The sequence below is a fragment of the Anoplopoma fimbria genome, chromosome 21 (assembly GCF_027596085.1).
Source record: "Anoplopoma fimbria isolate UVic2021 breed Golden Eagle Sablefish chromosome 21, Afim_UVic_2022, whole genome shotgun sequence".
Lineage (NCBI taxonomy): Eukaryota > Metazoa > Chordata > Actinopteri > Perciformes > Anoplopomatidae > Anoplopoma > Anoplopoma fimbria.
Genome location: NC_072469.1, coordinates 5,503,779 through 5,529,020, shown reverse-complemented (window position 1 = coordinate 5,529,020; position 25,242 = coordinate 5,503,779). Strand labels below are relative to the sequence as shown.

Genomic DNA, 25,242 nt, shown 5'->3' with positions numbered 1-25,242 from the left:
CCTTGCTTCATAAGGCAAACAACCACTGCATTGGCATAGTCTGTCATTAGAGGTAAATTTGACTCTGCAGAATCATCTATTGGGGATGTTATTCCTAAGGAGACTGGAATGAGTAAGTTACACTGAAATGTAAACTGCCAGATTGGACAGTAATGTATTCTTCATGCATTTACATAAAGAATCAACATGTATTTTTTTTGTATCAAGATAAGATAACCAGATACTAATTGCATCTTTAATTTAGTTTTTCTATTCTTCTTACAACTGAGGTGGCTCTCGTTGCAGAATAAAAAGTGTTTACCTAATTAAGTGCCCATGCCACTTTGTATAGAAATGTTTGGTCCGGGAAAAGCATCAGACAGGCCCTGAGGGCAGGCAGCCAGGGGCAAATGAGGGAGTGTCTCAACGTCTGCAGTTCCAATTGAGCTGGAATCACTTTCCGATCGAATGACTTTCGAGACGGCCTTTTGTGGAGGCTTCCGAATATCCATGAGACAGCAGAGCTGCCCATCAAAATCATACTGGAGAGAGAAATCAAAGTCAAGTCTTGGCCTAAGCTTGTCCCTCATTAGGCTGAACAGCATCGTGCACTGACAGAGGCCGTGCTGTCAGCAGCACATTCAAGGCTACAGTATGTCGGAAAATGAATATCTTGGGTACGCCCATCAACTGAGACAAAATGACCACCAAAAAAGTATAAATTTGTTATTGAAATATTTGTTTTAGAAAATTACTTACAAGAGCTAACAAGGACAAGATTTAGATGGTGTATATATATTTTTATGAAGCATTTGTCTGTGTTACACAATTTAGAGTAAGGGTAACCTCCCAAAAAAAATGAGAACTGACAAACATCTTGAGGAGGAAGGCAAATGTACAAGACAGTTATTGCAACAGACTAGACAACTGTTAATCAAACATTGGCAAAGATTTTTCCCGGAGGACATTGACATCTTAGTAAAAGCACAGGTGTAAATAAGGAAATTAATGACAGAATTCCATTTAGCTGCTGTGAGTTTTAGCTTCCCATTATGCTGGCTCACTGTCACTCACTGGAATATCTGAGAACAGAGCCATGGTTAGGGTCATTAGTAACACCTGTGCAATTCAAAAATTCTCCAGTGGGAAGAGTTTGACATTTATCTCCATATTTCTGGCCAAGATGTCAACGGTTTGTTAGCGTTTTTAAAAAAAGGGTACCATTCCATGAAATATTGTGCATACATTCATGGTCCAACTTACTTTGGTGGTCACCTGACTTTTCCTCTAACACTATGACATTTTGTTTTTAAGTGAAAATGTCCCAATAGCTATCTAAATCATTTGAACAGACATTAATGGTTCCGAGACGATTCATCCCAAGTGTTTGATCCCGACTTTTCATCTAGCACCTTCATGAGGTTCACATTTGTAGTTTTGGGTCACGTTACACACCTCTCAAGCCCTGTTTTGTGCATATGCAAGGGTCATAAAGCAGACCCCTAGTCAGTTAGATCACTACTTCACACTAAACTTCAGTCTTAAAGAAACCAATTCATTGGAGATTAAAGGATACAAAGTGAGTTTATTGACAAGTCAAGACAATGGTTCAGTTGGAAGAAGTCTTTTAAGAAATGCCAGTGTTGCGATACCTGAAACACAAGACATGGATTTGAGTAAAGTCTGTATTTGAAAGCCTGAATCTCAGATTGCTGCTGTGGATTTAATTGAAGTTCATATCCATGATCTTCAGTGGCTCTGTACCTGGAAGTAATTCAAGTTGACCAGATTACTCAGATGCAAACGATATTGCTAAAACTATGACATGATCACAGCTTACCAATTTGAAGCCATTTGGAGAGCTCCTTGGGCCAAAGTTCAATAATTACTATAACGTGGCTGCTTGGCCAGGTAACGTGGCATCTGGGGCATGTAAAAAGACTCTTGGAACACCTGGGACTGCTGCTTGGGTCGCTGGGAAACCTGGGGGTGTTGTGGCCGCTGCTGGGTACGGTAGCCAGGCTGCTGCTTGGATCGCTGGGGCTGTTGCGGCTGCTGCTGGGGACGGTAGCCAGGCTGCTGCTTGGATCGCTGAGGCTGTTGCGGCTGCTGCTGGGGAACCTGGGGCTGTTGCGGACGCTGCTGCTGGGCAGGATAGCCAGGCTGCTGGGGAACCTGGGACTGTTGCGGCTGCTGCTGGGAAGGATAGCCAGGCTGCTGCTTGGGCCACTGGGGAACCTGGGGCTGTTGCTCGGGAGGATAGCCAGGCTGCTGCTTGGGTCGCTGGGGAACCTGGGGCTGTTGCGGCCGCTGCTGCTGGGGATGATAGCCAGGCTGCTGCTGCATCTGGGGAACCTGGGGTTGGGGCACCTGCAGCGGGGGAGGATAGCTAGGAACCTGGGGCACCTGCGGCTGGGGAGGATAGCTAGGAACCTGGGGCACCTGCAGCTGGGGAGGATAGCTAGGAACCTGGGGCACCTGCAGCTGGGGAGGATAGCTAGGAACCTGGGGCACCTGCGGCTGGGGAGGATAGCTAGGAACCTGGGGCACCTGCGGCTGGGGAGGATAGCTAGGAACCTGGGGCACCTGCGGCTGGGGAGGATAGCTAGGAACCTGGGGCACCTGCGGCTGGGGAGGATAGCTAGGAACCTGGGGCACCTGCTGCTGGGCAGGATAGCCAGGCTGCTGCGGTTGCTGGGGAACCTGGGGCTGTTGCGGCTGCTTCTGGGGAGGATACCCAGTCTGCTGGTGCTGCTTGGAACGCTGGGGCTGTTGTGGCTGCTGCTGGGAAGGATAGCCAGGCTGCTGCTTGGGTCGCTGGGGCTGTTGCGGCTGCTGCTGCTGGGGATGATAGCCAGGCTGCTGCTGCATCTGGGGAACCTGGGGTTGGGGCACCTGCAGCGGGGGAGGATAGCTAGGAACCTGGGGCACCTGCAGCAGGGGAGGATAGCTAGGAACCTGGGGCTGTTGCAGCTGCTGCTGCTGGGGATGATAGCCAGGCTGCTGCTGCATCTGGGGAACCTGGGGTTGGGGCACCTGCAGCGGGGGAGGGTAGCTAGGAACCTGGGGCACCTGCAGCAGGGGAGGATAGCTAGGAACCTGGGGCACCTGCGGCTGGGAAGGATAGCTAGGAACCTGGGGCACCTGTGGCTGGGGAAACCTGGGGCACCTGCGGCTGGGGAGGATGCTAGGAACCTGGATAGCTAGGAACCTGGGGCACCTGTGGCTGGGGAACCCTGGGGCACCTGTGGCTGGGGAGGATAGCTAGGAACCTGGGGCACCTGTGGCTGGGGAGGATAGCTAGGAACCTGGGGCACCTGTGGCTGGGGAGGATAGCTAGGAACCTGGGGCACCTGTGGCTGGGGAAGGATAGCTAGGAACCTGGGGCACCTGTGGCTGGGGAGGATAGCTAGGAACCTGGGGCACCTGTGGCTGGGGAGGATAGCTAGGAACCTGGGGCACCTGTGGCTGGGGAGGATAGTTAGGAACCTGGGTCACCTGTGGCTGGGGAGGATAGCTAGGAACCTGGGGCACCTGCGGCTGGGGAGGATAGCTAGGAACCTGGGGCACCTGCGGCTGGGGAGGATAGCTAGGAACCTTGGGCACCTGCGGACGCTGGGCAGGATAGCCAGGCTGCTGCGGGGGTTTCTTGGATACCTGGGGCTGTTGCGGCTGCTGCTGGGCAGGATAGCCAGGCTGCTGCTGGGGTTTCTTGGATACCTGGGGCTGTTGCGGCTGCTGCTTGGGAGGATAGCCAGACTGCTGCTGCTGCTGCTTGGAACGCTGGGGCTGCTGCTGGGCAGGATAGCCAGGCTGCTGCTGGGGTTTCTTGGATACCTGGGGCTGTTGCGGCTGCTGCTTGGGAGGATAGCCAGGCTGCTGCTGCTTGGAATGCTGGGGCTGCTGCTGGGAAGGATAGCCATGCTGCTGCTTGGGTTGCAGGGGAATCTGGGGCTGTTGCAGACGCTGCTGCTGGGCAGGGTAGCCAGGCTGGTGCGGTTGCTGGGGAACCTGGGGCTGTTGCGGCTGCTTCTGGGGAGGATACCCAGACTGCTGCTGCTGCTTGGAATGCTGGGGCTGCTGCTGGGAAGGATAGCCAGGCTGCTGCTGCTGCTTGGAATGCTGGGGCTGCTGCTGGGCAGGATAGCCAGGCAGCTGCTGCGTTTGCTGGGGAACCTGGGGCTGCTGCTGGGAAGGATAGCCAGGCTGCTGCTGCTGCTTGGAATGCTGGGGCTGCTTCTGGGGAGGATACCCAGGCTGCTGGTGGGTAGGATAGCTAGGAACCTGGGGAACCTGCAGCTGGGAAGGATAGCTAGGAACCTGGGGCACCTGCAGCTGGGGAGGATAGCTAGGAACCTGGGTCACCTCCGGCTGGGGAGGATAGCTAGGAAACTGGGGCACCTGCGGCTGGGGAGGATAGCTAGGAACCTTGGGCACCTGCAGCTGGGGAGGATAGCTAGGAACCTTGGGCACCTGCAGCTGGGGAGGATCGCTAGGAACCTGGGGCACCTGCTGCTGGGGAGGATAGCTAGGAACCTGGGGCACCTGCAGCTGGGGAGGATAGCTAGGAACCTGGGTCACCTCCGGCTGGGGAGGATAGCTAGGAACCTGGGGCACCTGCGGCTGGGGAGGGTAGCTAGGAACCTGGGGCACCTGCGGCTGGGGAGGATAGCTAGGAACCTGGGGCACCTGCGGTTGGGGAGGATAGCTAGGAACCTGGGGCACCTGCGGCTGGGGAGGATAGCTAGGAACCTTGGGCACCTGCAGCTTGGAAGGGTAGCTAGGAACCTGGGGCACCTGCGGCTGGGGAGGATAGCTAGGAACCTGGGGCACCTGCGGTTGGGGAGGATAGCTAGGAACCTGGGTCACCTCCAGCTGGGGAGGATAGCTAGGAACCTGGGGCACCTGCAGCTTGGAAGGGTAGCTAGGAACCTGGGGCACCTGCGGCTGGGGAGGATAGCTAGGAACCTGGGGCACCTGCGGTTGGGGAGGATAGCTAGGAACCTGGGGCACCTGCGGCTGGGGAGGATAGCTAGGAACCTTGGGCACCTGCAGCTTGGAAGGGTAGCTAGGAACCTGGGGCACCTGCGGCTGGGGAGGATAGCTAGGAACCTGGGGCACCTGCTGTTGGGGAGGATAGCTAGGAACCTGGGGCACCTCCGGCTGGGGAGGATAGCTAGGAACCTGGGGCACCTGCGGCTGGGGAGGATAGCTAGGAACCTTGGGCACCTGCAGCTTGGAAGGGTAGCTAGGAACCTGGGGCACCTGCGGCTGGGGAGGATAGCTAGGAACCTGGGGCACCTGCTGTTGGGGAGGATAGCTAGGAACCTGGGGCACCTCCGGCTGGGGAGGATAGCTAGGAACCTGGGGCACCTGCGGCTGGGGAGGATAGCTAGGAACCTGGGGCACCTGCGGAGGTGGCTTCTGTGGCTGTAGATCAGTCTGCGGTTGCTGGGGGGGCCAGCGAGGCTGCTGATCAGACACTGCTACCTGTTGAGGATAACTTCATGAATACCGGATTTCTGGCACAGACTTAATGATGGCAACTGGGAATTATTCATGCGTTGTAGCTACTTGCCTTATATGCATGAGAGGTTAAACCATCATCACCACCAAGAAACCAAGCGCTCCATAAAGAGCTTACTCCAGTGTTAGATCCACTTGAATATGGTTGATAGCCTGAAACTGGTACTTCATTATCTCCATGCTTCTTAGCAGATCCAATACTGAGACCTGCAGAGCAAACATTTTAGTCCATCTAAAAAAACCAATAAGTAGCTTTACAACTTCAGTAAACTTACCATGGGCTTGATGTCTTCCAACAGCTAGCAAGGACAACAGAAGCCATCTAGACAAGACATCCCAGAGTAACTATGCTTTACTAATGAGTTGCACAATTCAAACAATTAAACAGAATAATTATTAAAACTCACCTCAAGAGAAACCCCATGGCTTCAGCCAAAGTAGTAGTCCAGTGACACTGCAAACCCTGTCACTTCTATCAGCTCCTACCAAACCACACAACTGAACCAGACTGAAAACAGGAAATGACTGAAGACACACTGGAGCTCTCTTTAAGCTCATCCATCTTACCTAGTTGATTAACTGGACACAGGTGTGAGCAGTTGAAGGCAGGTGTGGCTAACTAGTTGGCAATAGGGAACCACTGTGTTATTTGAACAAGGGAAGTCTTGTTCAAAGGCTTTTTTGCATTTCATTCCTGAACATGACTGAAAAAGATTGCTATAAAAAAAGCCAAAGTAAATATTTGCCAAAAGTAGGACAGAGTTTAAGTATCAGGGACCACAGAGTGTAGGATCCACAATAAATGTTTGCGTACTTTCAAAGGAGGAATACTGATTTACAAAACCTTCCGCAATTATTTTTTAGAAATTCCAAATCCACCTGCAAATGATTGCAGCTGGTTAAGCCTCACATCCCGTCCTCTACACGCACACATTCAACCATTAACGGTCAATGCAAAGCACAATATGAACATTGATTCATAGAAATGAGCCTGCTGATCAGTGGTTCCTTACTCTTCTAGACACAGAAGTCTAAGTGCTTTTGGATGAGGGGATCCCTGAACACTCACAGCCCCAACAGTGCCAGAGTATCAGGCAGCATAATCGCACAACAATCCTAGGTATCACCACCCTGGATATCATTTTGATATAATTTTGATAGGTGAACACTATTTACTTATTGCATTATGATAAGAACTGATGGGGATATGAAGTCTAATGATTGTGCATTAGCTCTCACTGGCTTTATTTCCAGACTTTACACAATCCCTATGTGTAGGTTGTTAGGATTTGTGAGGAGACTGGAGGCGTCAGAGTGAATGAGCTGATGGGGGCAGCTGTGGCTCAGTGGAGAGCAGGGTCGTCCTCCAATCAGGATCGGCGGTTCGATCCCTAGCTCCGGCAGTCCATGTCGATGTGTCCTTGGGGAAGACACTTAACCCTGAGTTGCTCCCGAAGGCTGTGCCATCGGTGTATGAATGGGTGTGAATGATTAGAGAGACCCTGATGGGCAGGTGGCACCTTGCATGGTAGCCCCTGTCTTCAGTGTATGAATGGGTATGAAAGGGTGAATGATTAGTAATGTAAAAGCGCTTTGAGTGGTCAGAAGACTAGAAAAGCGCGATACAAGTACAGTCCATTTACCATTTATGATACTCTCATCAGTTAGCTGTTGTCAGTTTGTCTGTAACGAGAAATCTAAGAAGGTAAATATGGTACTCTTTATACCTACTAAACATCAGAATGTCGGCATTGTTGTGATTGACTGGAGACTTGTTAAAAAAAAAAAAAAGCCATGGTTCAACTGTCAAGTGAATTTTAAGCATTTTATTTGTAATTGCCCTAAAAAAAAAAAAAAAAAAAAGATGACAGGCACTTTTTCTTTGACCGGTATGGAATGAATAAACTTCAATAAATTTCAGATAGCTATCTAAATCATTTGAACAGACATTAGTGGTTCCGAGACGATTCATCCCAAGTGTTTGATCCCGACTTTTCATCTAGCACCTTCATGAGGTTCACATTTGTAGTTTTGGGTCACGTTACACACCTCTCAAGCCCTGTTTTGTGCATATGCAAGGGTCATAAAGCAGACCCCTAGTCAGTTAGATCACTACTTCACACTAAACTTCAGTCTTAAAGAAACCAATTCACTGGAGATTACAGGATACAAAGTGAGTTTATTGACAAGTCAAGACAATGGTTCAGTTGGAAGAAGTATTTTAAGAAATGCCAGTGTTGCGATGCCTGAAACACAAAACATAAATTTGAGTAAAGTCTGTATTTGAAAGCCTGAATCTCAGATTGTGTGACTGTCGATTTAATTGAAGTTCATATCCATGATCTTCAGTGGCTCTGTACCTGGAAGTAATTCAAGTTGACCAGATTACTCAGATGCAAAAGATATTGCTAAAACTATGACATGATCATAGCTTACCAATTTGAAGCCATTTGGAGAGCTCCTTGGGCCAAAGTTCAATAATTACTATAACGTGGCTGCTTGGCCAGGTAACGTGGCATCTGGGGCATGTAAAAAGACTCTTGGAACACCTGGGACTGCTGCTTGGGTCGCTGGGGAACCTGGGGGTGTTGTGGCCGCTGCTGGGGATGGTAGCCAGGCTGCTGCTTGGATCGCTGGGGCTGTTGCGGCTGCTGCTGGGGACGATAGCCAGGCTGCTGGGGACGGTAGCCAGACTGCTGCTTGGATCGCTGGGGCTGTTGCGGCTGCTGCTGGGGACGGTAGCCAGGCTGCTGGGGACGATAGCCAGGCTGCTGCTTGGGTCGCTGGGGCTGTTGCGGCTGCTGCTGGGGAACCTGGGGCTGTTGCGGCTGCTGCTTGGGAGGATAGCCAGGCTGCTGCTTGGATTGCTGGGGCTGTTGCGGCTGCTGCTGGGGATGATAGCCAGGCTGCTGCTGGGGATGCTTGGGAACCTGGGGCTGTTGCGGACGCTGCTGCTGGGCAGGATAGCCAAGCTGCTGGGGATCCTGGGACTGTTGCGGCTGCTGCTGGGAAGGATAGCCAGGTTGCTGCTGCTTGGGCCACTGGGGAACCTGGGGCTGTTGCTCGGGAGGATAGCCAGGCTGCTGCTTGGGTCGCTGGGGATGGGGCTGTTGCGGCCGCTGCTGCTGGGGATGATAGCCAGGCTGCTGCATCTGGGGAACCTGGGGTTGGGGCACCTGCAGCGGGGGAGGATAGCTAGGAACCTGGGGCACCTGCGGATGCTGGAAGGATAGCTAGGAACCTGGGGCACCTGCGGCTGGGGAGGATAGCTAGGAACCTGGGGCACCTGCGGCTGGGGAGGATAGCTAGGAACCTGGGGCACCTGCAGCTGGGGAGGATAGCTAGGAACCTGGGTCACCTGCGGCTGGGGAGGATAGCTAGGAACCTGGGGCACCTGCGGCTGGGGAGGATAGCTAGGAACCTGGGGCACCTGCGCTAGGAACCTGGGGACCTGGAGGATAGCTAGGAACCTGGGGCACCTGCGGACGCTGCTGCTGGGCAGGATAGCCAGGCTGCTGCTGCGGTTGCTGGGGAACCTGGGGCTGTTGCGGCTGCTTCTGGGGAGGATACCCAGGCTGCTGCTTGGAACGCTGGGGTTGTTGTGGCTGTTGCTGGGAAGGATAGCCAGGCTGCTGCTGCTTGGGCCACTGGGGAACCTGGGGCTGTTGCAGCTGCTTCTGGGGAGGATACCCAGGCTGCTGCTGGGAAGGATAGCCAGGCTGCTGCTGCTTGGGTCGCTGGGGAACCTGGGGCTGTTGCGGCCGCTGCTGCTGGGGATGATAGCCAGGCTGCTGCTGCATCTGGGGAACCTGGGGTTGGGGCACCTGCTGCAGGGGAGGATAGCTAGGAACCTGGGGCACCTGCGGCTGGGAAGGATAACTAGGAACCTGGGGCACCTGTGGCTGGGGAGGATAGCTAGGAACCTGGGGCACCTGCGGGGGCCTGGAACCTGGGGCACCTGCGGCTGGGGAGGATAGCTAGGAACCTTGGGCACCTGCGGACGCTGGGCAGGATAGCCATGCTGCTGGGGGGATGGGAACCTGGGGCTGTTGCGGACGCTGCTGCTGGGCAGGATAGCCAGGCTGCTGCGGGGGTTTCTTGGATACCTGGGGCTGTTGCGGCTGCTGCTGGGCAGGATAGCCAGGCTGCTGCGGGGTTTCTTGGATACCTGGGGCTGTTGCGGCTGCTGCTGGAACGGGATACCTGGCTGCTGCTGGAGTTTCTTGGATACCTGGGGCTGTTGCGGCTGCTGCTTGGGAGGATAGCCAGACTGCTGCTGCTTGGAACGCTGGGGCTGCTGCTGGGCAGGATAGCCAGGCAGCTGCTGTGTTTGCTGGGGAACCTGGGGCTGTTGCAGCTGCTTCTGGGGAGGATACCCAGGCTGCTGCTGGGAAGGATAGCCAGGCTGCTGCTGCTTGGGTCGCTGGGGAACCTGGGGCTTTGGGCCGCTGCACCTGCTGCTGCATCTGGGGAACCTGGGGTTGGGGCACCTGCAGGGGGGAAGGATAGCTAGGAACCTGGGCACCTGCGGCTGGGGGGGATAGCTAGGAACCTGGGGCACCTGCGGGGAGGATAGCTAGGAACCTGGGGCACCTGGATAGCTAGGAACCTGGGGCACCTGCGGGGGGAGGATAGCTAGGAACCTTGGGCACCTGCGGCTTGGAAGGGTAGCTAGGAACCTGGGGCACCTGCGGACGCTGGGCAGGATAGCTAGGAACCTGGGGCACCTGCGGTTGGGGAGGATAGCTAGGAACATGGGGCACCTGCGGTTGGGGAGGATAGCTAGGAACCTGGGGCACCTGCAGAGGTGGCTGTAGACCAGTCTGCGGTTGCTGGGGGGGCCAGCGAGGCTGCTGATCAGACACTGCTACCTGTTGAGGATAACTTCATGAATACCGGATTTCTGGCACAGACTTAATGATGGCAACTGGGAATTATTCATGTGTTGTAGCTACTTGCCTTATATGCATGAGAGGTTAAACCATCATCACCACCAAGAAGCCAAGCGCTCCATAAAGAGCTTACTCCAGTGTTAGATCCACTTGAATATGGTTGATAGCCTGAAACTGGTACTTCTTTATCTCCATGCTTCTTAGCAGATCCAATACTGAGACCTGCAGAGCAAACATTTTAGTCCATCTAAAAAACAAAAACAATAAGTAGCTTTACAATTTCAGTAAACTTACCATGGGCTTGATGTCTTCCAACAGCTAGCAAGGACAACAGAAGCCATCTAGACAAGACATCCCAGAGTAACTATGCTTTACTAATGAGTTGCACAATTCAAACAATTAAACAGAATAATTATTAAAACTCACCTCAAGAGAAACCCCATGGCTTCAGCCAAAGTAGTAGTCCAGTGACACTGCAAACCCTGTCACTTCTATCAGCTCCTACCAAACCACACAACTGAACCAGACTGAAAACAGGAAATGACTGAAGACACACTGGAGCTCTTTTTAAGCTCACCCATCTTACCTAGTTGATTAACTGGACACAGGTGTGAGCAGTTGAAGGCAGGTGTGGCTAACTAGTTGACAATAGGGAACCACTGTGTTATTTGAACAAGGGAAGTCTTGTTCAAAGGCTTTTTTGCATTTCATTCCTGAACATGACTGAAAAAGATTGCTATAAAAAAAGCCAAAGTAAATATTTGCCAAAAGTAGGACAGAGTTTAAGTATCAGGGACCACAGAGTGTAGGATCCACAATAAATGTTTGCGTACTTTCAAAGGAGGAATACTGATTTACAAAACCTTCCGCAATTATTTTTTAGAAATTCCAAATCCACCTGCAAATGATTGCAGCTGGTTCAGCCTCACATCCCGTCCTCTACATGCACACATTCAACCATTAACGGTCAATGCAAAGTACAATATGAACATTGATTCATAGAAATGAGCCTGCTGATCAGTGGTTCCTTACTCTTCTAGACACAGAAGTCTAAGTGCTTTTGGATGAGGGGATCCCTGAACACTCACAGCCCTAACAGTGCCAGAGTATCAGGCAGCATAATCGCACAACAATCCTAGGTATCACCACCCTGGATATCATTTTGATATAATTTTGATAGGTGAACACTATTTACTTATTGCATTATGATAACTGACGGGGATATGAAGTCTAATGATTGTGCATTAGCTCGCACTGGCTTTATTTCCAGACTTTACACAATCCCTATGTGTAGGTCGTTAGGATTTGTGAGGAGACTGGAGGCGTCAGAGTGAATGAGCTGATGGGGGCGGCTGTGGCTCAGTGGAGAGCAGGGTCGTCCTCCAATCAGGATCGGCGGTTCGATCCCTGGCTCCAGCAGTCCATGTCGATGTGTCCTTGGGCAAGACACTTAACCCTGAGTTGCTCCCGAAGGCTGTGCCATCGGTGTATGAATGGGTGTGAATGATTAGAGAGACCCTGATGGGCAGGTGGCACCTTGCATGGTAGCCCCTGTCTTCAGTGTATGAATGGGTATGAAAGAGTGAATGATTAGTAATGTAAAAGCGCTTTGAGTGGTCAGAAGACTAGAAAAGCACTATACAAGTAGAGTCCATTTACGATACTCTCATCAGTTAGCTGTTGTCAGTTTGTCTGTAACGAGAAATCTAAGAAGGTAAATATGGTACTCTTTATACCTACTAAACATCAGAATGTCGGCATTGTTGTGATTGACTGGAGACTTGTTAAAAAAAAAGCCATGGTTCAACTGTCAAGTGAATTTTAAGCATTTTATTTGTAATTGTCCTAAAAAAAAAAAAAAAAAAAAAGATGACAGGCACTTTTTCTTTGACCGGTATGGAACGAATAAACTTCAATAAATTTCAGATAGCTATCTAAATCATTTGAACAGACATTAGTGGTTCCGAGACGATTCATCCCAAGTGTTTGATCCCGACTTTTCATCTAGCACCTTCATGAGGTTCACATTTGTAGTTTTGGGTCACGTTACACACCTCTCAAGCCCTGTTTTGTGCATATGCAAGGGTCATAAAGCAGACCCCTAGTCAGTTAGATCACTACTTCACACTAAACTTCAGTCTTAAAGAAACCAATTCACTGGAGATTACAGGATACAAAGTGAGTTTATTGACAAGTCAAGACAATGGTTCAGTTGGAAGAAGTATTTTAAGAAATGCCAGTGTTGCGATGCCTGAAACACAAAACATAGATTTGAGTAAAGTCTGTATTTGAAAGCCTGAATCTCAGATTGTGTGACTGTCGATTTAATTGAAGTTCATATCCATGATCTTCAGTGGCTCTGTACCTGGAAGTAATTCAAGTTGACCAGATTACTCAGATGCAAAAGATATTGCTAAAACTATGACATGATCACAGCTTACCAATTTGAAGCCATTTGGAGAGCTCCTTGGGCCAAAGTTCAATAATTACTATAACGTGGCTGCTTGGGCAGGTAACGTGGCATCTGGGGCATGTAAAAAGACTCTTGGAACACCTGGGACTGCTGCTTGGGTCGCTGGGGAACCTGGGGGTGTTGTGGCCGCTGCTGGGGATGGTAGCCAGGCTGCTGCTTGGATCGCTGGGGCTGTTGCGGCTGCTGCTGGGGACGATAGCCAGGCTGCTGGGGACGGTAGCCAGACTGCTGCTTGGATCGCTGGGGCTGTTGCGGCTGCTGCTGGGGACGGTAGCCAGGCTGCTGGGGACGATAGCCAGGCTGCTGGGGCTGTTGCGGCTGCTGCTGGGGAACCTGGGGCTGTTGCGGCTGCTGCTTGGGAGGATAGCCAGGCTGCTGCTTGGATTGCTGGGGCTGTTGCGGCTGCTGCTGGGGAACCTGGGGCTGTTGCGGCTGCTGCTTGGGAGGATAGCCAGGCTGCTGCTTGGATTGCTGGGGCTGTTGCGGCTGCTGCTGGGGATGATAGCCAGGCTGCTGCTGGGGATGCTTGGGAACCTGGGGCTGTTGCGGACGCTGCTGCTGGGCAGGATAGCCAAGCTGCTGGGGATCCTGGGACTGTTGCGGCTGCTGCTGGGAAGGATAGCCAGGTTGCTGCTGCTTGGGCCACTGGGGAACCTGGGGCTGTTGCTCGGGAGGATAGCCAGGCTGCTGCTTGGGTCGCTGGGGAACCTGGGGCTGTTGCGGCCGCTGCTGCTGGGGATGATAGCCAGGCTGCTGCATCTGGGGAACCTGGGGTTGGGGCACCTGCAGCGGGGGAGGATAGCTAGGAACCTGGGGCACCTGCGGCTGGGAAGGATAGCTAGGAACCTGGGGCACCTGCGGCTGGGGAGGATAGCTAGGAACCTGGGGCACCTGCGGCTGGGGAGGATAGCTAGGAACCTGGGGCACCTGCAGCTGGGGAGGATAGCTAGGAACCTGGGTCACCTGCGGCTGGGGAGGATAGCTAGGAACCTGGGGCACCTGCGGCTGGGGAGGATAGCTAGGAACCTGGGGCACCTGCGGCTGGGGAGGATAGCTAGGAACCTGGGGCACCTGCGGCTGGGGAGGATAGCTAGGAACCTGGGGCACCTGCGGACGCTGCTGCTGGGCAGGATAGCCAGGCTGCTGCTGCGGTTGCTGGGGAACCTGGGGCTGTTGCGGCTGCTTCTGGGGAGGATACCCAGGCTGCTGCTTGGAACGCTGGGGTTGTTGTGGCTGTTGCTGGGAAGGATAGCCAGGCTGCTGCTGCTTGGGCCACTGGGGAACCTGGGGCTGTTGCAGCTGCTTCTGGGGAGGATACCCAGGCTGCTGCTGGGAAGGATAGCCAGGCTGCTGCTGCTTGGGTCGCTGGGGAACCTGGGGCTGTTGCGGCCGCTGCTGCTGGGGATGATAGCCAGGCTGCTGCTGCATCTGGGGAACCTGGGGTTGGGGCACCTGCTGCAGGGGAGGATAGCTAGGAACCTGGGGCACCTGCGGCTGGGAAGGATAACTAGGAACCTGGGGCACCTGTGGCTGGGGAGGATAGCTAGGAACCTGGGGCACCTGCGGCTGGGGAGGATAGCTAGGAACCTGGGGCACCTGCGGCTGGGGAGGATAGCTAGGAACCTTGGGCACCTGCGGACGCTGGGCAGGATAGCCATGCTGCTGGGGATGCTCGGGAACCTGGGGCTGTTGCTGCTGCTGGGCAGGATAGCCAGGCTGCTGCGGGGGTTTCTTGGATACCTGGGGCTGTTGCGGCTGCTGCTGGGCAGGATAGCCAGGCTGCTGCGGGGGTTTCTTGGATACCTGGGGCTGTTGCGGCTGCTGCTGGGCGGGATAGCCAGGCTGCTGCTGGAGTTTCTTGGATACCTGGGGCTGTTGCGGCTGCTGCTTGGGAGGATAGCCAGACCAGACTGGATACTGCTGCTTGCTTGGGAACGCTGGGCTGGGCAGGATAGCCAGGCAGCTGCTGCTGCTGGGGAGGATAGCCAGGCTGCTGCTGGGAGCTGCTGTGTTTGGGTCGCTGGGGAACCTGGGGCTGTTGCAGCTGCTTCTGGGGAGGATAGCCAGGCTGCTGCTGCATCTGGGGAACCTGGGGTTGGGGCACCTGCAGGGGGAAGGATAGCTAGGAACCTGGGGCACCTGGGGCTGGGGAGGATAGCTAGGAACCTGGGGCACCTGCGGTTGGGGAGGGTAGCTAGGAACCTGGGGCACCTGCAGCTGGGCTGGATAGCTAGGAACCTGGGGCACCTGCGGTTGGGGAGGATAGCTAGGAACATGGGGCACCTGGGGTTGGGGAGGATAGCTAGGAACCTGGGGCACCTGCAGAGGTGGCTGTAGACCTGTAGTCTGCGGTTGCTGGGGGGCCAGCGAGGCTGCTGATCAGACACTGCTACCTGTTGAGGATAACTTCATGAATACCGGATTTCTGGCACAGACTTAATGATGGCAACTGGGAATTATTCATGTGTTGTAGCTACTTGCCTTATATGCATGAGAGGTTAAACCATCATCACCACCAAGAAGCCAAGCGCTCCATAAAGAGCTTACTCCAGTGTTAGATCCACTTGAATATGGTTGATAGCCTGAAACTGGTACTTCTTTATCTCCATGCTTCTTAGCAGATCCAATACTGAGACCTGCAGAGCAAACATTTTAGTCCATCTAAAAAAAAAAACAATAAGTAGCTTTACAATTTCAGTAAACTTACCATGGGCTTGATGTCTTCCAACAGCTAGCAAGGACAACAGAAGCCATCTAGACAAGACATCCCAGAGTAACTATGCTTTACTAATGAGTTGCACAATTCAAACAATTAAACAGAATAATTATTAAAACTCACCTCAAGAGAAACCCCATGGCTTCAGCCAAAGTAGTAGTCCAGTGACACTGCAAACCCTGTCACTTCTATCAGCTCCTACCAAACCACACAACTGAACCAGACTGAAAACAGGAAATGACTGAAGACACACTGGAGCTCTTTTAAGCTCACCCATCTTACCTAGTTGATTAACTGGACACAGGTGTGAGCAGTTGAAGGCAGGTGTGGCTAACTAGTTGACAATAGGGAACCACTGTGTTATTTGAACAAGGGAAGTCTTGTTCAAAGGCTTTTTTGCATTTCATTCCTGAACATGACTGAAAAAGATTGCTATAAAAAAAGCCAAAGTAAATATTTGCCAAAAGTAGGACAGAGTTTAAGTATCAGGGACCACAGAGTGTAGGATCCACAATAAATGTTTGCGTACTTTCAAAGGAGGAATACTGATTTACAAAACCTTCCGCAATTATTTTTTAGAAATTCCAAATCCACCTGCAAATGATTGCAGCTGGTTCAGCCTCACATCCCGTCCTCTACATGCACACATTCAACCATTAACGGTCAATGCAAAGTACAATATGAACATTGATTCATAGAAATGAGCCTGCTGATCAGTGGTTCCTTACTCTTCTAGACACAGAAGTCTAAGTGCTTTTGGATGAGGGGATCCCTGAACACTCACAGCCCTAACAGTGCCAGAGTATCAGGCAGCATAATCGCACAACAATCCTAGGTATCACCACCCTGGATATCATTTTGATATAATTTTGATAGGTGAACACTATTTACTTATTGCATTATGATAACTGATGGGGATATGAAGTCTAATGATTGTGCATTAGCTCGCACTGGCTTTATTTCCAGACTTTACACAATCCCTATGTGTAGGTCGTTAGGATTTGTGAGGAGACTGGAGGCGTCAGAGTGAATGAGCTGATGGGGGCGGCTGTGGCTCAGTGGAGAGCAGGGTCGTCCTCCAATCAGGATCGGCGGTTCGATCCCTGGCTCCAGCAGTCCATGTCGATGTGTCCTTGGGCAAGACACTTAACCCTGAGTTGCTCCCGAAGGCTGTGCCATCGGTGTATGAATGGGTGTGAATGATTAGAGAGACCCTGATGGGCAGGTGGCACCTTGCATGGTAGCCCCTGTCTTCAGTGTATGAATGGGTATGAAAGAGTGAATGATTAGTAATGTAAAAGCGCTTTGAGTGGTCAGAAGACTAGAAAAGCACTATACAAGTAGAGTCCATTTACGATACTCTCATCAGTTAGCTGTTGTCAGTTTGTCTGTAACGAGAAATCTAAGAAGGTAAATATGGTACTCTTTATACCTACTAAACATCAGAATGTCGGCATTGTTGTGATTGACTGGAGACTTATTGTTAAAAAAAAAAAAAAAAAAAAAAAAAAAAAAGCCATGGTTCAACTGTCAAGTGAATTTTAAGCATTTTATTTGTAATTGTCCTAAAAAAAAAAAAAAAAAAATGATGACAGGCACTTTTTCTTTGACCGGTATGGAATGAATAAACTTCAATAAATTTCAGATAGCTATCTAAATCATTTGAACAGACATTAGTGGTTCCGAGACGATTCATCCCAAGTGTTTGATCCCGACTTTTCATCTAGCACCTTCATGAGGTTCACATTTGTAGTTTTGGGTCACGTTACACACCTCTCAAGCCCTGTTTTGTGCATATGCAAGGGTCATAAAGCAGACCCCTAGTCAGTTAGATCACTACTTCACACTAAACTTCAGTCTTAAAGAAACCAATTCACTGGAGATTACAGGATACAAAGTGAGTTTATTGACAAGTCAAGACAATGGTTCAGTTGGAAGAAGTATTTTAAGAAATGCCAGTGTTGCGATGCCTGAAACACAAAACATAGATTTGAGTAAAGTCTGTATTTGAAAGCCTGAATCTCAGATTGTGTGACTGTCGATTTAATTGAAGTTCATATCCATGATCTTCAGTGGCTCTGTACCTGGAAGTAATTCAAGTTGACCAGATTACTCAGATGCAAAAGATATTGCTAAAACTATGACATGATCACAGCTTACCAATTTGAAGCCATTTGGAGAGCTCCTTGGGCCAAAGTTCAATAATTACTATAACGTGGCTGCTTGGGCAGGTAACGTGGCATCTGGGGCATGTAAAAAGACTCTTGGAACACCTGGGACTGCTGCTTGGGTCGCTGGGGAACCTGGGGGTGTTGTGGCCGCTGCTGGGGATGGTAGCCAGGCTGCTGCTTGGATCGCTGGGGCTGTTGCGGCTGCTGCTGGGGACGGTAGCCAGACTGCTGCTTGGATCGCTGGGGCTGTTGCGGCTGCTGCTGGGGACGGTAGCCAGGCTGCTGGGGACTTGGCCAGGCTGCTGGGGCTGTTGCGGCTGCTGCTGGGGACCTGGGGCCAGGCTGCTGGGGAGGATAGCCAGGCTGCTGCTTGGATTGCTGGGGCTGTTGCGGCTGCTGCTGGGGAACCTGGGGCTGTTGCGGCTGCTGCTTGGGAGGATAGCCAGGCTGCTGCTTGGATTGCTGGGGCTGTTGCGGCTGCTGCTGGGGATGATAGCCAGGCTGCTGCTGGGGATGCTTGGGAACCTGGGGCTGTTGCGGACGCTGCTGCTGGGCAGGATAGCCAAGCTGCTGGGGATCCTGGGACTGTTGCGGCTGCTGCTGGGAAGGATAGCCAGGTTGCTGCTGCTTGGGCCACTGGGGAACCTGGGGCTGTTGCTCGGGAGGATAGCCAGGCTGCTGCTTGGGTCGCTGGGGAACCTGGGGCTGTTGCGGCCGCTGCTGCTGGGGATGATAGCCAGGCTGCTGCATCTGGGGAACCTGGGGTTGGGGCACCTGCAGCGGGGGAGGATAGCTAGGAACCTGGGGCACCTGCGGCTGGGAAGGATAGCTAGGAACCTGGGGCACCTGCGGCTGGGAAGGATAGCTAGGAACCTGGGGCACCTGCGGCTGGGGAGGATAGCTAGGAACCTGGGGCACCTGCAGCTGGGGAGGATAGCTAGGAACCTGGGTCACCTGCGGCTGGGGAGGATAGCTAGGAACCTGGGGCACCTGCGGCTGGGGAGGATAGCTAGGAACCTGGGGCACCTGCGCCTGGGGAGGATAGCTAGGAACCTGGGGCACCTGCGGCTGGGGAGGATAGCTAGGAACCTGGGGCACCTGCGGGGACGCTGCTGCTGGGCAGGATAGCCAGGCTGCTGCTGCGGTTGCTGGGGAACCTGGGGCTGTTGCGGCTGCTTCTGGGGAGGATACCCAGGCTGCTGCTTGGAACGCTGGGGTTGTTGTGGCTGTTGCTGGGAAGGATAGCCAGGCTGCTGCTGCTTGGGCCACTGGGGAACCTGGGGCTGTTGCAGCTGCTTCTGGGGAGGATACCCAGGCTGCTGCTGGGAAGGATAGCCAGGCTGCTGCTGCTTGGGTCGCTGGGGAACCTGGGGCTGTTGCGGCCGCTGCTGCTGGGGATGATAGCCAGGCTGCTGCTGCATCTGGGGAACCTGGGGTTGGGGCACCTGCTGCAGGGGAGGATAGCTAGGAACCTGGGGCACCTGCGGCTGGGAAGGATAACTAGGAACCTGGGGCACCTGTGGCTGGGGAGGATAGCTAGGAACCTGGGGCACCTGCGGCTGGGGAGGATAGCTAGGAACCTGGGGCACCTGCGGCTGGGGAGGATAGCTAGGAACCTTGGGCACCTGCGGACGCTGGGCAGGATAGCCATGCTGCTGGGGATGCTCGGGAACCTGGGGCTGTTGCGGACGCTGCTGCTGGGCAGGATAGCCAGGCTGCTGCGGGGGTTTCTTGGATACCTGGGGCTGTTGCGGCTGCTGCTGGGCAGGATAGCCAGGCTGCTGCGGGGGTTTCTTGGATACCTGGGGCTGTTGCGGCTGCTGCTGGGCGGGATAGCCAGGCTGCTGCTGGAGTTTCTTGGATACCTGGGGCTGTTGCGGCTGCTGCTTGGGAGGATAGCCAGACTGCTGCTGCTTGGGCGCTGGGGCTGCTGCTGGGCAGGATAGCCAGGCAGCTGCTGTGTTTGCTGGGGAACCTGGGGCTGTTGCAGCTGCTTCTGGGGAGGATACCCAGGCTGCTGCTGGGAAGGATAGCCAGGCTGCTGCTGCTTGGGTCGCTGGGGAACCTGGGGCTGTTGCGGCTGCTGCTGCTGCTGCTGGGGATGATAGCCAGGCTGCTGCTGCATCTGGGGAACCTGGGGTTGGGGCACCTGCAGGGGGAAGGATAGCTAGGAACCTGGGGCACCTGCTGGGGAGGATAGCTAGGAACCTGGGGCACCTGCGGTTGGGGAGGATAGCTAGGAACCTGGGGCACCTGCAGCTGGGGAGGATAGCTAGGAACCTGGGGCACCTGCGGCTGGGGAGGATAGCTAGGAACCTTGGGCACCTGCGGCTTGGAAGGGTAGCTAGGAACCTGGGGCACCTGCGGACGCTGGGCTGGATAGCTAGGAACCTGGGGCACCTGCGGTTGGGGAGGATAGCTAGGAACATGGGGCACCTGCGGTTGGGGAGGATAGCTAGGAACCTGGGGCACCTGCAGAGGTGGCTGTAGACCAGTCTGCGGTTGCTGGGGGGGGCCAGCGAGGCTGCTGATCAGACACTGCTACCTGTTGAGGATAACTTCATGAACACCGGATTTCTGGCACAGACTTAATGATGGCAACTGGGAATTATTCATGTGTTGTAGCTACTTGCCTTATATGCATGAGAGGTTAAACCATCATCACCACCAAGAAGCCAAGCGCTTTTTAAAGAGCTTACTCCAGTGTTAGATCCACTTGAATATGGTTGATAGCCTGAAACTGGTACTTCTTTATCTCCATGCTTCTTAGCAGATCCAATACTGAGACCTGCAGAGCAAACATTTTAGTCCATCTAAAAAAAAAAAAACAATAAGTAGCTTTACAATTTCAGTAAACTTACCATGGGCTTGATGTCTTCCAACAGCTAGCAAGGACAACAGAAGCCATCTAGACAAGACATCCCAGAGTAACTATGCTTTACTAATGAGTTGCACAATTCAAACAATTAAACAGAATAATTATTAAAACTCACCTCAAGAGAAACCCCATGGCTTCAGCCAAAGTAGTAGTCCAGTGACACTGCAAACCCTGTCACTTCTATCAGCTCCTACCAAACCACACAACTGAACCAGACTGAAAACAGGAAATGACTGAAGACACACTGGAGCTCTTTTTAAGCTCACCCATCTTACCTAGTTGATTAACTGGACACAGGTGTGAGCAGTTGAAGGCAGGTGTGGCTAACTAGTTGACAATAGGGAACCACTGTGTTATTTGAACAAGGGAAGTCTTGTTCAAAGGCTTTTTTGCATTTCATTCCTGAACATGACTGAAAAAGATTGCTATAAAAAAAGCCAAAGTAAATATTTGCCAAAAGTAGGACAGAGTTTAAGTATCAGGGACCACAGAGTGTAGGATCCACAATAAATGTTTGCGTACTTTCAAAGGAGGAATACTGATTTACAAAACCTTCCGCAATTATTTTTTAGAAATTCCAAATCCACCTGCAAATGATTGCAGCTGGTTCAGCCTCACATCCCGTCCTCTACACGCACACATTCAACCATTAACGGTCAATGCAAAGTACAATATGAACATTGATTCATAGAAATGAGCCTGCTGATCAGTGGTTCCTTACTCTTCTAGACACAGAAGTCTAAGTGCTTTTGGATGAGGGGATCCCTGAACACTCACAGCCCTAACAGTGCCAGAGTATCAGGCAGCATAATCGCACAACAATCCTAGGTATCACCACCCTGGATATCATTTTGATATAATTTTGATAGGTGAACACTATTTACTTATTGCATTATGATAACTGATGGGGATATGAAGTCTAATGATTGTGCATTAGCTCGCACTGGCTTTATTTCCAGACTTTACACAATCCCTATGTGTAGATCGTTAGGATTTGTGAGGAGACTGGAGGCGTCAGAGTGAATGAGCTGATGGGGGCGGCTGTGGCTCAGTGGAGAGCAGGGTCGTCCTCCAATCAGGATCGGCGGTTCGATCCCTGGCTCCAGCAGTCCATGTCGATGTGTCCTTGGGCAAGACACTTAACCCTGAGTTGCTCCCGAAGGCTGTGCCATCAGTGTATGAATGGGTGTGAATGATTAGAGAGACCCTGATGGGCAGGTGGCACCTTGCATGGTAGCCCCTGTCTTCAGTGTATGAATGGGTATGAAAGGGTGAATGATTAGTAATGTAAAAGCACTTTGAGTGGTCAGAAGACTAGAAAAGCACTATACAAGTACAGTCCATTTACGATACTCTCATCAGTTAGCTGTTGTCAGTTTGTCTGTAACGAGAAATCTAAGAAGGTAAATATGGTACTCTTTATACCTACTAAACATCAGAATGTCGGTATTGTTGTGATTGACTGGAGACTTATTGTTAAAAAAAAAAAAAAAAAAAAAAAGCCATGGTTCAACTGTCAAGTGAATTTTAAGCATTTTATTTGTAATTGTCCTAAAAAAAAAAAAAAAAAAAAAAAAAAAAAAAAAAAAAATGATGACAGGCACTTTTTCTTTGACCGGTATGGAACGAATAAACTTCAGATAGCTATCTAAATCATTTGAACAGACATTAGTGGTTCCGAGACGATTCATCCCAAGTGTTTGATCCCGACTTTTCATCTAGCACCTTCATGAGGTTCACATTTGTAGTTTTGGGTCATGTTACACACCTCTCAAGCCCTGTTTTGTGCATATGCAAGGGTCATAAAGCAGACCCCTAGTCAGTTAGATCACTACTTCACACTAAACTTCAGTCTTAAAGAAACCAATTCACCGGAGATTACAGGATACAAAGTGAGTTTATTGACAAGTCAAGACAATGGTTCAGTTGGAAGAAGTATTTTAAGAAATGCCAGTGTTGCGATGCCTGAAACACAAAACATAGATTTGAGTAAAGTCTGTATTTGAAAGCCTGAATCTCAGATTGTGTGACTGTCGATTTAATTGAAGTTCATATCCATGGTCTTCAGTGGCTCTGTACCTGGAAGTAATTCAAGTTGACCAGATTACTCAGATGCAAAAGATATTGCTAAAACTATGACATGATCACAGCTTACCAATTTGAAGCCATTTGGAGAACTCCTTGGGCCAAAGTTCAATAATTACTATAACGTGGCTGCTTGGGCAGGTAACGTGGCATCTGGGGCATGTAAAAAGACTCTTGGAACACCTGGGACTGCTGCTTGGGTCGCTGGGGAACCTGGGGGTGTTGTGGCCACTGCTGGGGATGGTAGCCAGGCTGCTGCTGCGGTTGCTGGGGAACCTGGGGCTGTTGCGGCTGCTTCTGGGGAGGATACCCAGGCTGCTGCTTGGAACGCTGGGGTTGTTGTGGCTGTTGCTGGGAAGGATAGCCAGGCTGCTGCTGCTTGGGCCACTGGGGAACCTGGGGCTGTTGCAGCTGCTTCTGGGGAGGATACCCAGGCTGCTGCTGGGAAGGATAGCCAGGCTGCTGCTGCTTGGGTCGCTGGGGAACCTGGGGCTGTTGCGGCCGCTGCTGCTGGGGATGATAGCCAGGCTGCTGCTGCATCTGGGGAACCTGGGGTTGGGGCACCTGCTGCAGGGGAGGATAGCTAGGAACCTGGGGCACCTGCGGCTGGGAAGGATAGCTAGGAACCTGGGGCACCTGTGGCTGGGGAGGATAGCTAGGAACCTGGGGCACCTGCGGCTGGGGAGGATAGCTAGGAACCTGGGGCACCTGCGGCTGGGGAGGATAGCTAGGAACCTTGGGCACCTGCGGACGCTGGGCAGGATAGCCATGCTGCTGGGGATGCTCGGGAACCTGGGGCTGTTGCGGACGCTGCTGCTGGGCAGGATAGCCAGGCTGCTGCGGGGGTTTCTTGGATACCTGGGGCTGTTGCGGCTGCTGCTGGGCAGGATAGCCAGGCTGCTGCGGGGGTTTCTTGGATACCTGGGGCTGTTGCGGCTGCTGCTGGGCGGGATAGCCAGGCTGCTGCTGGAGTTTCTTGGATACCTGGGGCTGTTGCGGCTGCTGCTTGGGAGGATAGCCAGACTGCTGCTGCTTGGAACGCTGGGGCTGCTGCTGGGCAGGATAGCCAGGCAGCTGCTGTGTTTGCTGGGGAACCTGGGGCTGTTGCAGCTGCTTCTGGGGAGGATACCCAGGCTGCTGCTGGGAAGGATAGCCAGGCTGCTGCTGCTTGGGTCGCTGGGGAACCTGGGGCTGTTGCGGCCGCTGCTGCTGCTGCTGCTGGGGATGATAGCCAGGCTGCTGCTGCATCTGGGGAACCTGGGGTTGGGGCACCTGCAGCGGGGAAGGATAGCTAGGAACCTGGGGCACCTGCGGCTGGGGAGGATAGCTAGGAACCTGGGGCACCTGCGGTTGGGGAGGATAGCTAGGAACCTGGGGCACCTGCAGCTGGGGAGGATAGCTAGGAACCTGGGGCACCTGCGGCTGGGGAGGATAGCTAGGAACCTTGGGCACCTGCGGCTTGGAAGGGTAGCTAGGAACCTGGGGCACCTGCGGACGCTGGGCTGGATAGCTAGGAACCTGGGGCACCTGCGGTTGGGGAGGATAGCTAGGAACCTGGGGCACCTGCAGAGGTGGCTGTAGACCAGTCTGCGGTTGCTGGGGGGGCCAGCGAGGCTGCTGATCAGACACTGCTACCTGTTGAGGATAACTTCATGAATACCGGATTTCTGGCACAGACTTAATGATGGCAACTGGGAATTATTCATGTGTTGTAGCTACTTGCCTTATATGCATGAGAGGTTAAACCATCATCACCACCAAGAAGCCAAGCGCTCCATAAAGAGCTTACGCCAGTGTTAGATCCACTTGAATATGGTTGATAGCCTGAAACTGGTACTTCTTTATCTCCATGCTTCTTAGCAGATCCAATACTGAGACCTGCAGAGCAAACATTTTAGTCCATCTAAAAAAACAAAACAATAAGTAGCTTTACAATTTCAGTAAACTTACCATGGGCTTGATGTCTTCCAACAGCTAGCAAGGACAACAGAAGCCATCTAGACAAGACATCCCAGAGTAACTATGCTTTACTAATGAGTTGCACAATTCAAACAATTAAACAGAATAATTATTAAAACTCACCTCAAGAGAAACCCCATGGCTTCAGCCAAAGTAGTAGTCCAGTGACACTGCAAACCCTGTCACTTCTATCAGCTCCTACCAAACCACACAACTGAACCAGACTGAAAACAGGAAATGACTGAAGACACACTGGAGCTCTTTTTAAGCTCACCCATCTTACCTAGTTGATTAACTGGACACAGGTGTGAGCAGTTGAAGGCAGGTGTGGCTAACTAGTTGACAATAGGGAACCACTATGTTATTTGAACAAGGGAAGTCTTGTTCAAAGGCTTTTTTGCATTTCATTCCTGAACATGACTGAAAAAGATTGCTATAAAAAAAGCCAAAGTAAATATTTGCCAAAAGTAGGACAGAGTTTAAGTATCAGGGACCACAGAGTGTAGGATCCACAATAAATGTTTGCGTACTTTCAAAGGAGGAATACTGATTTACAAAACCTT

The 25,242-nt window shown here is 52.1% G+C and overlaps 5 protein-coding genes and 4 long non-coding RNA genes across 12 annotated transcripts; all 9 read right to left on the bottom strand.

Moving 5' to 3' along the window:
• Positions 1-1,564: 1,564 nt before the first annotated feature.
• Positions 1,565-3,085, bottom strand: LOC129110864 (proline-rich protein HaeIII subfamily 1-like). The gene is made up of 2 exons (XM_054623110.1): positions 1,820-3,085; positions 1,565-1,743 (listed from the first exon to the last, which is right to left on the bottom strand). Exon 1 carries the CDS (start codon positions 2,989-2,991, stop codon positions 1,858-1,860), a length of 1,134 nt encoding a protein of 377 aa, XP_054479085.1. The 5' UTR covers positions 2,992-3,085; the 3' UTR covers positions 1,565-1,743; positions 1,820-1,857.
• Positions 3,086-3,230: 145 nt separating this feature from the next.
• LOC129111086 (adhesive plaque matrix protein-like) lies at positions 3,231-5,540 on the bottom strand. The gene is made up of 3 exons (XM_054623382.1): positions 5,513-5,540; positions 4,696-5,465; positions 3,231-4,551 (listed from the first exon to the last, which is right to left on the bottom strand). The coding sequence occupies exons 1-3, from the start codon at positions 5,538-5,540 to the stop codon at positions 3,316-3,318; spliced, it is 2,034 nt and encodes a 677-aa protein (XP_054479357.1). The 3' UTR covers positions 3,231-3,315.
• A 22-nt stretch (positions 5,541-5,562) lies between these two features.
• LOC129110863 (uncharacterized) lies at positions 5,563-6,008 on the bottom strand. Its single transcript, XR_008532297.1, has 3 exons — positions 5,913-6,008; positions 5,781-5,827; positions 5,563-5,712 (listed from the first exon to the last, which is right to left on the bottom strand). It is a non-coding gene; the product is annotated as an uncharacterized LOC129110863 (long non-coding RNA).
• A 4,461-nt stretch (positions 6,009-10,469) lies between these two features.
• On the bottom strand, positions 10,470-10,921 carry LOC129110788 (uncharacterized). Its single transcript, XR_008532290.1, has 3 exons — positions 10,824-10,921; positions 10,692-10,738; positions 10,470-10,619 (listed from the first exon to the last, which is right to left on the bottom strand). It is a non-coding gene; the product is annotated as an uncharacterized LOC129110788 (long non-coding RNA).
• A 1,642-nt stretch (positions 10,922-12,563) lies between these two features.
• LOC129111085 (uncharacterized) lies at positions 12,564-15,334 on the bottom strand. The gene is made up of 4 exons (XM_054623381.1): positions 15,264-15,334; positions 14,494-14,974; positions 12,839-14,400; positions 12,564-12,648 (listed from the first exon to the last, which is right to left on the bottom strand). The coding sequence occupies exons 1-3, from the start codon at positions 15,332-15,334 to the stop codon at positions 12,877-12,879; spliced, it is 2,076 nt and encodes a 691-aa protein (XP_054479356.1). The 3' UTR covers positions 12,564-12,648; positions 12,839-12,876.
• A 22-nt stretch (positions 15,335-15,356) lies between these two features.
• Positions 15,357-15,807, bottom strand: LOC129111106 (uncharacterized). The gene is made up of 3 exons (XR_008532307.1): positions 15,710-15,807; positions 15,578-15,624; positions 15,357-15,506 (listed from the first exon to the last, which is right to left on the bottom strand). It is a non-coding gene; the product is annotated as an uncharacterized LOC129111106 (long non-coding RNA).
• Positions 15,808-18,838: 3,031 nt separating this feature from the next.
• Positions 18,839-20,321, bottom strand: LOC129111084 (adhesive plaque matrix protein-like). The gene is made up of 4 exons (XM_054623378.1): positions 20,295-20,321; positions 20,074-20,157; positions 19,383-19,753; positions 18,839-19,238 (listed from the first exon to the last, which is right to left on the bottom strand). Exons 1-4 carry the CDS (start codon positions 20,319-20,321, stop codon positions 18,839-18,841), a joined length of 882 nt encoding a protein of 293 aa, XP_054479353.1.
• Positions 20,322-20,394: 73 nt separating this feature from the next.
• Positions 20,395-20,848, bottom strand: LOC129111107 (uncharacterized). Its single transcript, XR_008532308.1, has 3 exons — positions 20,751-20,848; positions 20,619-20,665; positions 20,395-20,545 (listed from the first exon to the last, which is right to left on the bottom strand). It is a non-coding gene; the product is annotated as an uncharacterized LOC129111107 (long non-coding RNA).
• A 1,665-nt stretch (positions 20,849-22,513) lies between these two features.
• On the bottom strand, positions 22,514-24,900 carry LOC129110954 (uncharacterized). 4 transcript variants are annotated; one of them, XM_054623230.1, is made up of 6 exons: positions 24,803-24,900; positions 24,671-24,717; positions 24,440-24,598; positions 24,278-24,351; positions 22,791-24,085; positions 22,514-22,714 (listed from the first exon to the last, which is right to left on the bottom strand). In XM_054623230.1, the coding sequence occupies exons 1-5, from the start codon at positions 24,817-24,819 to the stop codon at positions 22,829-22,831; spliced, it is 1,554 nt and encodes a 517-aa protein (XP_054479205.1). In that variant the 5' UTR covers positions 24,820-24,900; the 3' UTR covers positions 22,514-22,714; positions 22,791-22,828. The 4 variants fall into 4 exon arrangements, with proteins under 4 accessions (XP_054479205.1, XP_054479203.1, XP_054479204.1 ...); XM_054623228.1 differs by having other exon boundaries at positions 22,791-24,351; XM_054623229.1 differs by having other exon boundaries at positions 22,514-22,600; positions 22,791-24,351.
• Positions 24,901-25,242: the final 342 nt, after the last annotated feature.